The sequence below is a fragment of the Cyphomyrmex costatus genome, unplaced genomic scaffold, assembly GCF_001594065.2.
Source record: "Cyphomyrmex costatus isolate MS0001 unplaced genomic scaffold, Ccosl1.0 scaffold278, whole genome shotgun sequence".
Lineage (NCBI taxonomy): Eukaryota > Metazoa > Arthropoda > Insecta > Hymenoptera > Formicidae > Cyphomyrmex > Cyphomyrmex costatus.
In genome coordinates this window covers 85,892-99,998 of record NW_017276888.1, presented here as the reverse complement: position 1 = coordinate 99,998, position 14,107 = coordinate 85,892, and the positions used below count along the sequence as shown (strand labels likewise).

At 30.6% G+C, this 14,107-nt stretch overlaps 2 protein-coding genes across 4 annotated transcripts in view; one reads left to right on the top strand and one right to left on the bottom strand.

The window, feature by feature from the left end:
- Positions 1–768, top strand: part of Clc (clathrin light chain) — a 7,225-nt gene extending 6,457 nt beyond the window's left edge. For all 3 annotated transcript variants that reach the window (XM_018541181.1, XM_018541182.1, XM_018541180.1), the window contains one exon: positions 473–768. In XM_018541181.1, the coding sequence (XP_018396683.1) occupies positions 473–653 (181 nt within the window). In that variant the 3' untranslated portion in view covers positions 654–768. The remainder of the gene's footprint in view (positions 1–472) is intronic.
- Positions 769–1,023: 255 nt separating this feature from the next.
- Positions 1,024–11,423, bottom strand: Ankle2 (ankyrin repeat and LEM domain-containing protein 2). Its single transcript, XM_018541177.1, has 10 exons — positions 10,980–11,423; positions 9,131–9,444; positions 8,504–8,815; positions 6,464–6,616; positions 6,141–6,355; positions 4,903–5,053; positions 4,663–4,828; positions 1,902–2,007; positions 1,706–1,834; positions 1,024–1,596 (listed from the first exon to the last, which is right to left on the bottom strand). Exons 1-10 carry the CDS (start codon positions 11,155–11,157, stop codon positions 1,551–1,553), a joined length of 1,770 nt encoding a protein of 589 aa, XP_018396679.1. The 5' UTR covers positions 11,158–11,423; the 3' UTR covers positions 1,024–1,550.
- Positions 11,424–14,107: the final 2,684 nt, after the last annotated feature.

Here is a 14,107-nt window from a genome sequence, read left to right as displayed (position 1 = left end):
TTTTTCTGCGCACGCACACACACTATGATATTGCTTCTTAATAAATAATTTTGAGATTGCATTTAAATAATGCTGCTTAATAAGTTATTCTCAAGAGTATATCTGTATTTTATAATATATCCATAAACTGATTAATTTAAATGCACTTTATTCCTTGAATGCTTAATGATGAATTACCTACTGCCTTTTATACTAAAACTATTTCTATAAATTGAAAGAAAGAAAAGCTTATTAATTAAGCATTATTTGCTTACGCACAATATGAATACTAAAAAGAACTGTGATTGTATAACTCCTATAGCAAGTCCATATCGCATAATATAAAAACAATATAAATTTTTAATTTTTTCTCAAGTTTCTAAAATATATTAATGAAATAGGAATATTACTTAATTTCTCATTTCTTTACATTACTAACTGATATACGATACATGACTTTGCATTGGTTTAATATATATTTCTTCACGAATAGGAATGCGGAAAAACAATTTGTCGCAGAGGCAGATGAGGTTGAACCAGGCACTGAATGGGAACGCATCGCCAAGCTTTGTGAATTCAATCCAAAATCGTCCCGTACTTCCAAGGACGTTTCCCGGATGCGTTCAATCATTTTACAATTAAAACAGACACCGCCCACTCCTATTAACGCTTGATCACATTAAATAAATTATCGTCGCAATTAAATCTTGAAAATATAAACTATAATAAATAAGAAAAATTATGATTAAAAAAAGATAATATACATCGTGATTATGACGATATTAACAAAAGCAAAATTCAATATATTCTGTTAAATAAGTAATATTATATATAATAAAAGTTATTAATAATAAATACATTATGAAGTATGAGTAAAAAAGTATGCATTTTTTGTGTAAGGTATGACGAAGACAAAACTCAAGGAAATCTACGAATGTATTTCTCAATAACGAGTATTTATTATAATTATAGACAATGAACAATAAAAAGAAGTTATGCTAATTACAAAAATTTGAACACGAAGGCTTCTAGTTAAAAGTCTCTGTAAAAATGTTTCAAAATATATCTTTCTCTTATCTTACCTCAAATGTATTTATGATTTGCTTATCCAATGCAACAAACATTGTGCAAAAAAAGTTCATATCTGAAGACACGGTAGTGTCTCTTTCGGTGTTAATAGTTTACGCGATATTAACATAGTTTAAAACTTTTTTGAGGTCAGAGAGTTGCGTCAATCTTAATTAGCTAACTTCAGGTAAATTAATTTTTTTTCCTTATTAATATAGAATTTGTAAGAAACAGCCCAACCATTAATCTAAAATTTGGCAATTCAGACTCTTCAGATTATACTCTGTTCAACGAGTTTTACACTCTTCGCGCATAAGAGGCGATATAACGGACGAAGTGAAAATGTAGCCTGTATTGTACATGTAAACAATACACTCAAATCCAGACTTAGAAAACTGAGCAGGTGAAATAATCTCGACATCTTCACTTTGCTCGGTACCTATATCTTTTATGCGCAAAGTGTAAAAAAAAGGTAAATCTCTTGTTAAATACAATATAGATATTTAATTATTTGTAAATAGTTTCTTTCTGAGGGATGTCTTGTTAAATCTGTAAATTAGAAAAAGATTTATGTATTAACATAAAACTGTGACATTACTAACAATAGATAAAGTACGCGTCATAAAAAAAATATGAAATTGGATGCAATATTATATACCTATATGGATCACGTTTCATAGCTAGCTGCATGTCATGTCGCCAATGGTAAACATAAGGATACGTATCAGAACAAATCATAGATGAAAGTGCGTTGTAAACAGCATAATCTAATTTTGTGGGTGAAGACCTAAAAACATCAATTATATGAAACATATTCGCCTTTATGTAAAAAATAATGAAAGAAATTTGTTTACCCTTCGATAAATATAAGAGAACCTTCTTCTGCATCTAGCATGTCGTCATCAGAATCGTCTTGAACAGGTTCTGGCGAGGATGGAGGTGTAAAAAATTCTAAACTATCTAAAAAATTGAAGATAAACAGTTAATATTAATTAGATTATAATAAAAATGATTAAAAATAAGTTTAGACACAATGAAAGGAACAAGGAATAATAGATTTCAACCTTCCAACAACCGAATATACCAGAATACATAAATAGAATTAAATCTATTATGTTATTTCTTGTTCCTTATTCCTTTCATCGTATCTGGATCCTGGGATATAATTTCACAGAGAAAAAATATATGTATATGTATACATACAATATAGAAAAATTTAAATAATATAAAGTAATATGTGTGGCTCAATAAAAATAAAATTCAATAATTTAGAAGGATTACGAACCAAAACAATGTCGTTTAATTTCAAGTATAGTAAATATAAATATAAATAAAATTCTAAAAATTTAAATTTAAATATTGTAAACAGACGTTTCGACGGGTCATTATCAATATTAACGCAACAAAACATATACATAACTGTACGGTCCGAAATTATAAAATGTAAAACACTTATGTAGCCTCAACATCTCAATGCGTACAGTACATTATTGGTATCATTATATACGTGATGCTTATAACTACTAGATTATTCTGTCAATTAGAATAAAAAGTTGATGTTGTCAATGTATAGATATTATAATACAATATATGGACAAGCAATAAACCTATAAATAATTTAAACATAAAAGAAATATTTTTTACAGTACCGTACGTAAAGTCCATCTCTGAAAGTTTCTTACCCATCACTACCAAGTTTTATGTTAAATTAGCCTTTTCCATTCTCTTATCACACTAAAAAATTTTATAAAGAGAGAAAAAGACAGACTTGAATTGTTGTCTAATCAGAATATAGATTTTTTTTATAAAAGTAGCTCATGTGAGAATTGTGAAGTCAGTTATATGGGATAAAAACAAAGAAAAATTTAAGACTAGATTGTAAGAACACATTTCTGACAAAAAAAAAACAGATCCTCCAAATGTCATATTTGACCACCGCGTTAACTTAAATCATAATTTTAATTGGAATGATGTCAAAATTCTTGACAATGAACTCTCTTACAACCAAAGACTAATATCATAAATGGTCTACATAAGAAGATAAAATTAAGGTTTAAATAAACAAATCATATTTACAAATTATACAATCCCTCTTCCCGTCATAGTTCTCCTTCCTTCCTTCGTTATTTCTACTTTCTTTCCTAGTATTATCCCCACCATTTTCCAGATGTATCTTCTTTCTCTGAGAGTCATTTTTAACGTTTAAATTATAGTTAACGTCTTTTAACGTTTAAATTATAATTAACGTCTCTGAACATTGACTTACTAAGATGTCCTTCTGTATACTTGTCACACTTTGTCTCTTTCCATCGAACATTTATTGTGATGCGTCTCATCTGTTTAATCGTCGAATCACATTTCTACGTTTTAAGATATTTACACGAATACATATATTTTAACAGACCAATTTATAGTTCAATATAATATATGGTAAAACTGCAGAAAAGGGGAGCAATCTTGGGGATTACTGACATATATTGTCAAGGTCATGACCTTGAGTGATCCTCAATAAATTTTATCCATCGGTCGTTCTTCGTTAAAAAGTTATTATCCCCTACTGCTACGAGGCGCATATAAAAACAAAATTCTCAGCTCTAAAATAGGTAAATATTCTGTTTAGGAGAGTTTCCTCCAACGACCTTGACCTTGACATATGTTGCCAACGTCATGTCCATGAATGACCTCCAACAGGTTTTAGCCGTCGTTATTCGTTAAAAAATTATTAATAATCAAAGTTAGTAATTATTTCCCTGTGACTTTCCACGCGAAGCGACTCTCACCTCCTCTCCCCCCTGCAAAGGGACGCAAAACGAAAGCCATCACACTAAAAAATGGATTTTTTTTATTTGATTTACTAAGATAAAAACTAACCCATTTTTTGGTGTGAGATAGCTCTCGTTTCACGTGGGAAGTCGAAACTCACGTGCAACAGTACAATCATAGAATTCGTGCGTCCCTTTGCAGGTGGGAGGGGAGGTCAGAGTTAAGAGAAAAAAGTTCGCGTGGAAAGTTTAACATTTCTAAACAGGGGGAGGTACTTATAATATTATCATACATGTATATAGCAGAAATATCTTAGTTTTGAAGCTTTTTTGTAAATAATTTTTAACGAAGGACGACCGATGGATAAAACTTATTGGAAATCACTCAGGGTTATGACCTTGACAAAATATGTGAAGGTCAAGGTTATCGAGGATTACTCCCCTTTTCTACAGTTTTATCCATATCATACATGTATTGTTATAATATCCGTATATTTACATCACTTTTATTCTAATTGACAGAATAATCCACTAGTCATAAACATCACATGTATAATGACTACCAACAATATACTGCATTGAGATGTCGAGGCTACATAAATGTTCTACATTTTATAATCTTAAACCGTACAGTTACGTATATGTTTTGTTGCGTTAACATTGATAATAACCCGATCGGTATCGAAACATCTATTTACAACATTTAAATTTTAATTTTTATAGTTTTATTTATATTTATATTTTTGTATTTACTATACTTGAATTAAACGACATTGTTTTGACTCGTAGCCCTTCTAAATTATTGAATTTTAGAAAAATTAAATTCTGTAAAGAAACTAAACACGTGAGATACCTGTATTTTCTTCAATATTATCAATTTCAGTAGTTAATGAGCAGGTATATAATTTATCACAAACATATTGTATGTCATTGACATCCACTTTTCTTGGCGAATGTTGGCAACTTATTGGTTCATCTTCACAATTTGCTGGCGTATAAATGTTATTAATCACATTTCTCTATTAAAAGATACAAATGTTAGAAGTATTACTTAATGTAGACATTGAAAGCGTATTATTAGATGTTTTTATACCGTCGAGTAAAATAATTCTCTCTTATTCTTAAATCTTTGCTCCAAATATCTTTCAAGTTTTGTTAATCCATCGTCACTCCGAAAATCAACAAAATCTTTCAAAAACGGCCAATATTCCTTCCAAAGTACTTGACATTCTTCAGCAAGATCTCTAGAAAATATATATTAAAATCAGATTATTAAAAAACGAAAAGGAATCGCTCTTATTTGAAAAGTAAAACACAATATTACAAGAATAATCAGACCAAGAGACAAGTAATATTGAGATGTAAATATAAAATATTTTTTAAATAAATATATATAAAATATTATAAAGGATAAAACGTTTCGACCTTACGTAAACTTTATTAACCAATCTCTCAAAAAATACCGAAAAGTAATATAAGTAAAGAATTTAAAATGTGGATAGTCAGTAACGAATTACTCTTACGATGTATTACAAAATTTAATATTTAAATTTAATATTGAATTATGTAAATTAATTATGTGTGACATTGAGCCTATAAATAATAGAAAGGTATAGTAATATAAATATATGAATTAATTAAATACAAAACATCGACTTTAGAAACTGACAGGTTTCTTACTTTAACAGACATCTATTGTATCTATTTCAAATACCAATAGTTTGCGCCAATTGGTGCTGGTTATTGAAAATCAGAAAACCTGCTTTCTCTTTGGGTTCTTATCCTAGTAAAAGTTATACTATAAATGATTGTATTAATATTATTTTATTAAGCTATAAATAATTTTATTAATACTATTTTATTATCAATACTTTATACTGTACTTATACTATATATCTTAATTAATTATTCATCTCGACAGTTGATAAAAATCAAATAAAGTCGAAAGCTACGTGCGTCTTTTACATTTTTATTAAGGAAATTATTTTATATTTATATCTCAATCATGTTCATAAACTGACTATTTTTTAATTATCGTGTTTTGTGTGTGAAACGAGATTTTTTTTTAAATATATTTCACTATTTTTATTTTAATAAGATATAATAAAAAATATACTGTGACAGTATTATTTATTTATCGTTTGATTTTGATAATCTAAATTGAATAACATAAAAATTAATTATCTTAACTGTAACAATTGCAATTTTTAATTATTTCTAAATATCATATTTTAAAATATTTAACACACATATATACATATTGCAAGTATATCGATATCATCAATAAATATACAGTAATAAATTTTGTATAATTAATTGGATTTAATATACCTTCCAACACGTTCCAACCCTTTTTCTGTATCTTGCAATTTCAGGGCAATACTAGGACTATTTAGAATACCAGGTGCGTCACCTTGTCCCTTTTTGGGGGTAACACGTGGTGGCGTTTTCCACTTTTTTCGAAATTCTACTGCTTGTGTCTTAGTCATTGGACCGGCAAATGCTCTTACTTCTACATGAGGACTGATAGGATCTTTGTTCAACTTCTGAAAATAGTAAAAACCACAAAATAAAAGTTCTATTCTTTATATAACTAATATAGTATATCTGCAGTTTTTTTTTTCAAGATTTTACTCATGCAAATATGTATTTACAAGCGGATCATTCGGCGAGAATGGTTCTCCGATGATAGGTGGACATGTATTCCCTTCTGTTCTTAATACAGGCACATAGAATTGATCTTCTAGCAACATGCGTATCTCGCACTTTAGAGCCTCATCTTCCTCCTTTTTTCTGCTGCATATTATCTAAAATCAAGAGATTACATATAGGATGCCCTGAAGAATGAGGATCTTAACTTTGCAAAGATAAATAATAGAATCTTAATTTTTAATTATACGACCGTACAATTGTTAAACAATAACAAGGAAGAAGGAAACACAAAGCAAAGCCTATTTCGGTCAAAGCTAGATCACGATGCTTATTATCATTATGTGTGAATTTTATATATCGCGTATGTAGTTCCCCTAATCGCGTGCCGAACATTTTTTCAGACTTACAACGCAACTCTAAATAACTACCGCGGTAATATCACTTTTAGTTAGATTGACAATCAATCTAACAAATTTTGATGCTTATAACATCTTATTAGATCTTAATAATATGTTGAAAGACATATATTAAAATTTAATATTGAAGTAATGATAATTTTAAAATCTGAGAAAAATAAGATTGCGAAGAATATCACAAGTTGGCGTTTCGTCCCGGCTTCCACTACTGGACTCATCAGTAAGATACATTTGCAAAGATACAAAAAGAATTAAAATGGAGTAAAAAAAAAATATTCTATTAATATAAAATTTATATCAAACATACACATGTGGTAAGATAAATGTTGTTAAAGAAACCATTAAATGCATTAATATATTATTATTTAAACTCAATAAATTTATAGAACATTACAAAAATCACACAAATATGACTGTTATATTAAATAAATATAAACAAAGAACTCTTAATAACAAAAAAATAAGATAAAGTAAAGGACATATAAGAGTCAATAGAATTAGTTTCATACATAAAATTTAAGTCTTTAATAAACATAAATATACCAATTATATACCAATAATAAACAGAGTTTGACATTACAGTGCAAATGATTATTTTCATCCAAACTTCTTTCTCAGTCAGTGTCGTTTTGTTATATCTCATTAACTCTATTTATTTATATAATCCTTATTTATATAAACTATCTATCTATATTTATATAATCACATTTTTAGATTTAATTTTTAATGATGTATTTTTACTTTTCGGTATGTATAGAAATTTTACTGTTTGACTAATTTAACTCTTTGACAATTATATAAATGTGTTAAAAAAATTTTATACACACTGGCTATCTTCAATTCTGACGAACACACTATCGAAAATCATATGAGAAATTGTACGACTCCTTTGGTTAAGTTTCCTTTGCCTTATTTATTAGATTTGTTTGCGAACTCTATTACAATTATATTTACTTTCGTAGAATAATGCGCCAAAATTTTCATAATATTCGATCTACTAACCGTTTGCAATTCTCCGATTTTTATATAATATTTGATCCACTTCAATTCTACAATTGTGTAAATAACTGTGTTTACAATTAAATTTATTATATCTGAGGATGGCTCAATTTCGTAACCGAAACTTGTCATACGATATCTTAAATTAATGAGATCTACAATTAATAAATTTATGTTTCTATTAATTTAATCTTATTATGTTATTAATAATTTTAATTTTATTGTTATATATTTGTATTAAAGACTTAAATCTTATATGCGAAACTAATTCTATAAACTGATATGTCCTTTACTTTGTCTCATACTTTACTGTCATATCAATTTATATTTATATTCCTGAGAAAGCCTCTTTGATCATTAAATGTTTTTTTCTGCAATACAATGAAGCAAATAGTTTATATTCGAGAAGCAATAAAAAATGCAATAAATTCTATCGTAACTACAAATAACATTATTGCAAACATATTGCAAAAAATATATTAATCACTTTTGTGACATACTGAATTTTGTATTTTTTGTATTAAAAATGTATACAACTAAAATCTAGCTAGATTAAATAAAGAATTATATATATAAATAAATAAATCTAGCTAGATTAAATAAAGAAAATTAATTTAAAAAACGTACATCTTTAGGCATTTGTTGATACTTGTTTTTCAAGGTTTTAATGCATTGGGAGTAAGAAACAAGAACCCGAACAACATCTTTACAGCCAAATTTCACAGCAAAATGTAACGGGGTTTCATTGAGTCCTTTGTCTGGTGTATTTAAATATAAATCTTGTATAATCTGCTCAAGATTCAGATATGTTTTACATTTATCTTCCCCATAATGCCGCTGCATAAATTTGGGATCTCCAACAGTGTTTAACAAAAATTCGCACATTTTTGGTTTGTCCTTTTTCGCTGCTATGTGTAAAGCATTATATCGAAAGCCCATCTAAAAATATAAATATATATTTCTATTAAAAAATATATACATTTATTCCATAATTATGCATTAATTCTAATATAAAATTATGAATAATATAATTTTATTTTAACAAACATATTATAATTTTACATTAGAATTTTGTTAAGATAATAATGATATAATAACAATACAAATCAAAAGAAATATTGATTACATATAAAAAAAAATTCTTTACCTATTTGCATATATAAATAAAAATATTTACGCTCTTGGTATTTGTACATTAAAAAAAAAAATGAGGTAGAAAAGTACAAAGAAATATGATTAAAATTATATATTGACCTGTAAAATTGCAGGTGTATCTCCACTACTGATTAGATATCCTGGATTTTCCCACACAATATTCTTCACAGTCTTCACATCTCCATTTTCGATTAATCTTTTAAAAGCTATAAGTTCCTGTGTGGTTGGTGCCTTTAAATTACTGGATTCTTGTACTGTAGCAGTCACAGGATGATTGGAAGAAGATTGTTTGTATCCAGTCCTTGCATATGTTACAGCATCAAAACTATTCTTAAAACTTTTTAAACGGCCTTTTTTGTATGTATTTATTACTTTTAAGGCAGCTTGCATCTCTAGATAAACATGAAGAGTTTCTGTAAGAAAAAAATCATAATATTAATAATAATAATAACAATAAAGTTACATAATATAGTAAGGAGGAAAAATATGTAGCTTTATCCTATGACTTCATAACTGCTTTTTCTTTCTTAATAGAACTGGCATTATTAAAATCAGACTTATGCATAATGTTTATTTAACCCTAGCTATATAAACCTTTTTGTACCTATGATGTACACATTCAGATTCCTAGAATCTCATACATATTTGTTACTATACTTCCGTAAAAAATGGACATATTTCAATTAATAATATAGTTATTGTTGACCAATTCAGGGCCGATTTTAGGCGGTAAGCACGGTAAGTGGCGCATCGGGGAGTCATGAAACGGGGGCGCCTTAAATCTCAGCGCCAAAAATATTTAAATGTTCAAAATAATTATTTAAAAATATTTTTAGAAAAATAAATTTGCAAGTGTTGTGTTAATATAAAAAGAACAACTGACTCTTGTGCTTTTCTTTTTTATCGCACTTCTTTTCGCCCTGACTATGACTGTGTTCGCTTTGGCGTTCACAATGCTTTAAGCGTCGTTTCGTGTTTGTTGTTTATTAAATATTAAATAATTGATGCTCACAAGCGTCGTGAGAGCCAAAGCAAATGCAGTCTAGATGTATCTATAGAGTGTATGGACCAGTTACACACAGCAAAGTAAATAAAGAAAAAGCATTGAAGTCGCAAAAGCACAAACGACGAGCATAGCGGCGAGAGGCATGAGGGTGACTTCTCACTGTTACTTCGTAATTTGGTGATCTTCCTATTGTTTCTGATGAGACGTCCCCTTTCACTCGCCGCATATGTTCGCTGCTTGTTTGTTGACTTGGCTATGAGTGAGTGAACTGACTGGTAAGCCAAACCACGAGCCATAAGAAATTGCCCTAAGACATGTCACTGTTTGGTGATCAAAAAATACGTTCAGACAAGTCAAACCTGAATCTACACGTAATATCAATCCGTAATAAACTCGTTGTATCTTTTTTAGTATTTAAGTTATTAATATAAAAATTATATTGTTCAATTTACATTTATGAATAAAGTATGTGAGATATATTATATATGTAAATTTTTTAAATTTTATTTAAAGTTCATGTTTAAATAAAAATACAAAATAATTTCAAAATCTTGTTATTATATATTATTATTTTATTATTATATATTATTATATGAATGTGAGAAAATGAGAGGGAGGGGCGCTTTTTTAAATCTTGCGTAGGGCGCCAAGGATGCTCGGACCGGCTCTGGACTAATTAATATTATATATAGAAATTTTGTTATTTCAATTTTTTTTTATCGATGAAGAATTGATTAAGAAACAAGTTCATAATGCGTAAAAATCGATAGAATTAAAGAGCTTCAAACTATATAGGTTTAGAGAAAAAGAAAAGTTCAGGGAAAAAGACAAGAAAATCTGAATTTAGCAAACTGCAAACTTTCTGAGACCCCAGTGTGTATAGCTACAGCGTTAATAAAATAAAATCTACAATAATTAATAAATCGACGCTTGATTAATTACCTTCTCCATCTGATTGGTCTCTGTATTCCAGTGGAATATACACGGCATGATATAATGACTCAATTGGCAGGTTAGGCTGCACGTCGCACACATTTTCGCCCTCATTCGTTTTAATCGTCTTATCTTCAGCCTTGACATTTAGTAGATTAACGACGAATTCACGAGATGCTGGTGTCATTGTAAATCTGATTATCTCGGTATTTCTTGCATCAATCACATGTTCAACAGAGATGACATTAGCTGCAAAACAGTGTCGGAACAGGCAATCAAATACGATAGCTCTTCATTCAATTCGTTAAAATAACAGAAATAGTGGCCTAGTTTACATCGTGCAATTGATACGAGTATTAACCAGTACTTTCTATTAAATTATCAATTTCAGCGTTATGTGTGGCAACTGAGGTCAAAATATTGTCTAAAATCTCTAGAGCACAAACTCTTTTATTATTGTATGCCGTTGTAGTGCGATGCCACAGTATATACAGTATGGAAATAATGGAAACTCTCTGTCGGCACCTTTGATGTCAAGCCCATGGCACATAGAAAAACATATAAGGCCATAAAACGTAATCAGTAAGCAAATTGGCCAATCACAGTAGAGACCGTAAAGCCGGAATCAGACTACGCATTGAAAATTGAGATTGAAGATTGGAAGATTGAATTTTGGCTAATCAAAATAATAGGAGCTAAAATTTCTTTATCCTCATTGGTCAAATTTCAATTTTCGATCTTCAATCTCAATTTTCAATGCGTAGTCTGATTCTAGCCTAATGGGCCTTCTACAATAAGCCGTAAGTACAAATCATAAGTCATAAGCTAAAAATGGACCAATCACAGTCGTCAATTTTTTGGGCCTTCTACAATAAGCCATTACCTAAGTTTTAAGTATTAAGTCATAAGAAATTAACCACTCACAGTCGATTATTCTTCTCACATTCAATTGTGATTGGTAAATTTCTTATGATTTAACACTTAAAACTTAAGTAATGGCTTATTGTAGAAGGTCCATTTAGTTTCTTACTTCCGATTTATGATTTATGGCTTATTGTAGAAGGCCCATAATAGACCTTCTACAATAAGTCATTACCTAAGTTTTAAGTATTAAGTCATAAGAAATTGATCAATCACAATCGAATGTGAGAAGAATAATCGAATGTGAGTGGTCAATTTCTTATGACTTAAGGGTTGGATTATACTGGCCGTAATCTGTTAACTTATGACCATGAAGGAAGATATAAGGAGACTCCACTCGGTCTCGCCAGTCTACAAGACATGAACCCATTTTAGGTTTCGAGTTCCGTTTCCGATTCTCGACACTCGCAGCGCTCGTGAATTTAGTAGTGCTGCGCATAATGAGTGCGAGTAAGAGAAATGATCATTTCTCTTACTCGCACTCATCAGAATCGGAAGCTGAACTCGAAACCTAAAATGGGTCCACTTTTATTTTACGGAGTGGAGTCTCCTAATATCTTACTTCCTGGTTAACAGTTTACGGCCAGTATAAATCAACCTTTAGGTATGACGTAACATGCGTAGTCGTAAGGGTGCGTCCCGATGGAGAAAGAAATAGCGGAACGGAATGAGAACGGAACATTGATAGAAAAGAGATAGGATTGTTCTATCTCTTTTCTATCAATGTTCCGTTACTGTTCCGTTCCGTTATTTCTGACTCCATGTGACTGCACCCGGCCGATATTTCATGTGTCGTACGCAGGAAGTAAGATATAAGGAGACTCCACTCCGTAAAATAAAAGTGGACCCATTTTAGGTTTCGAGTTCAGCTTCCGATTCTGATGAGTGCGAGTAAGAGAAATGATCATTTCTCTTACTCGCACTCATTATGCGCAGCACTACTAAATTCACGAGCGCTGCGAGTGTCGAGAATCGGAAACGGAACTCGAAACCTAAAATGGGTTCATGTCTTGTAGACTGGCGAGACCGAGTGGAGTCTCCTTATATCTTCCTTCATGGGCGAGACCGAGTGGAGTCTCCTTATATCTTCCTTCATGGGCGAGACCGAGTGGAGTCTCCTTATATCTTCCTTCATGGTCGTACGACAAGGCTTTTCAAGCCTGTTTATTGGCTGTAAAGCCCATTCTACATTGGTCGTATCGTAGACGTCGCAGGTCACAAATTTGTTGCAACAGCCAATCTGATGTGTCAATTAGAAGTCTCACGACACTTACGATGCTACGATACGACCAATGTAGAATGGGCTTAATGAGCCTTCTACAATAAGCCATAAGTCATGAATCGGAAGTAAGAAACTGAAAATTGACGACTGTAATTGGTCCATTTCTAGCTTATGAATTATGATTTGTGACTTAAGCGGGGAGCACAGACTTTTGCATAACGCATAAAGCATGTGCATAAGGAATTTCATTGGCCCATTTTCTTATGCATGAGTCAATGGACCAATCAGATTCTTTATGTATATGGTTTATGCGTTATGCAAAAGTCTGTGCTCCCCGCTTTACGGCTTATTGTAGAAGGCCCATAAGACGTTTCTTAAAATCCCATTATACGGCGTTTGACGAATTTACCAATTGAACCTATTAACTTCATAGTGTGATAAAACCGATAGAATCTCACTAATTTCGGTTGAACTGTGTCGTCGATTAAACCCGATTCAACAGGTATCATAAGTAACCGACAGAAGCCTATTAATTCCAGCTGAAATGCATCGCCGATTAAATCCGGTTAAGCGGGTATCGTAAGAAACCAAAAATCCCATTAAACGGCATTCGACGAATTTACCAATTGAAACCGATTAACTTCATAGTGTGATAGAACCGATAAAATCTCACTAATTCCGGTTGAACTGCGTCGCCGATTAAACCTGATTAACAGGTATCGTAAGTAACCGATAGAATCCTACTAGTGACCCTCTAATAAGAGTCTGGACACGTGAAGTTCGCCATTATTCGTCGAAATTGTGCGAGAGAGAAAAAATCATGCTATCTCATTCTAGTGGCGCTGTAAGTTGTAGCTGATTGTAGCTCTACAAACTTCATAGTTTCTGTTTCTGTTTCGTCTCGCCTCATGCATCGTATCATTTTTAAGACCAGGACCATTAATATTCGAAGAAGAAGAAGAATCATTATTAATATTATTATATTATTATATTA

Excerpts from the sequence above, each read along its gene's own strand:
- Ankle2 (XM_018541177.1), bottom strand. The coding sequence starts at position 11,157 with ATGACACCAGCATCTCGTGAATTCGTCGTTAATCTACTAAATGTCAAG. Across the intron at positions 6,617-8,503 it reads ATCAACAAATGCCTAAAGAT|ATAATATGCAGCAGAAAAAA; the intron begins GTACGTTTTTTA and ends TCTTGATTTTAG. Across the intron at positions 1,835-1,901 it reads TCTCTTATATTTATCGAAGG|GTCTTCACCCACAAAATTAG; the intron begins GTAAACAAATTT and ends TGATGTTTTTAG.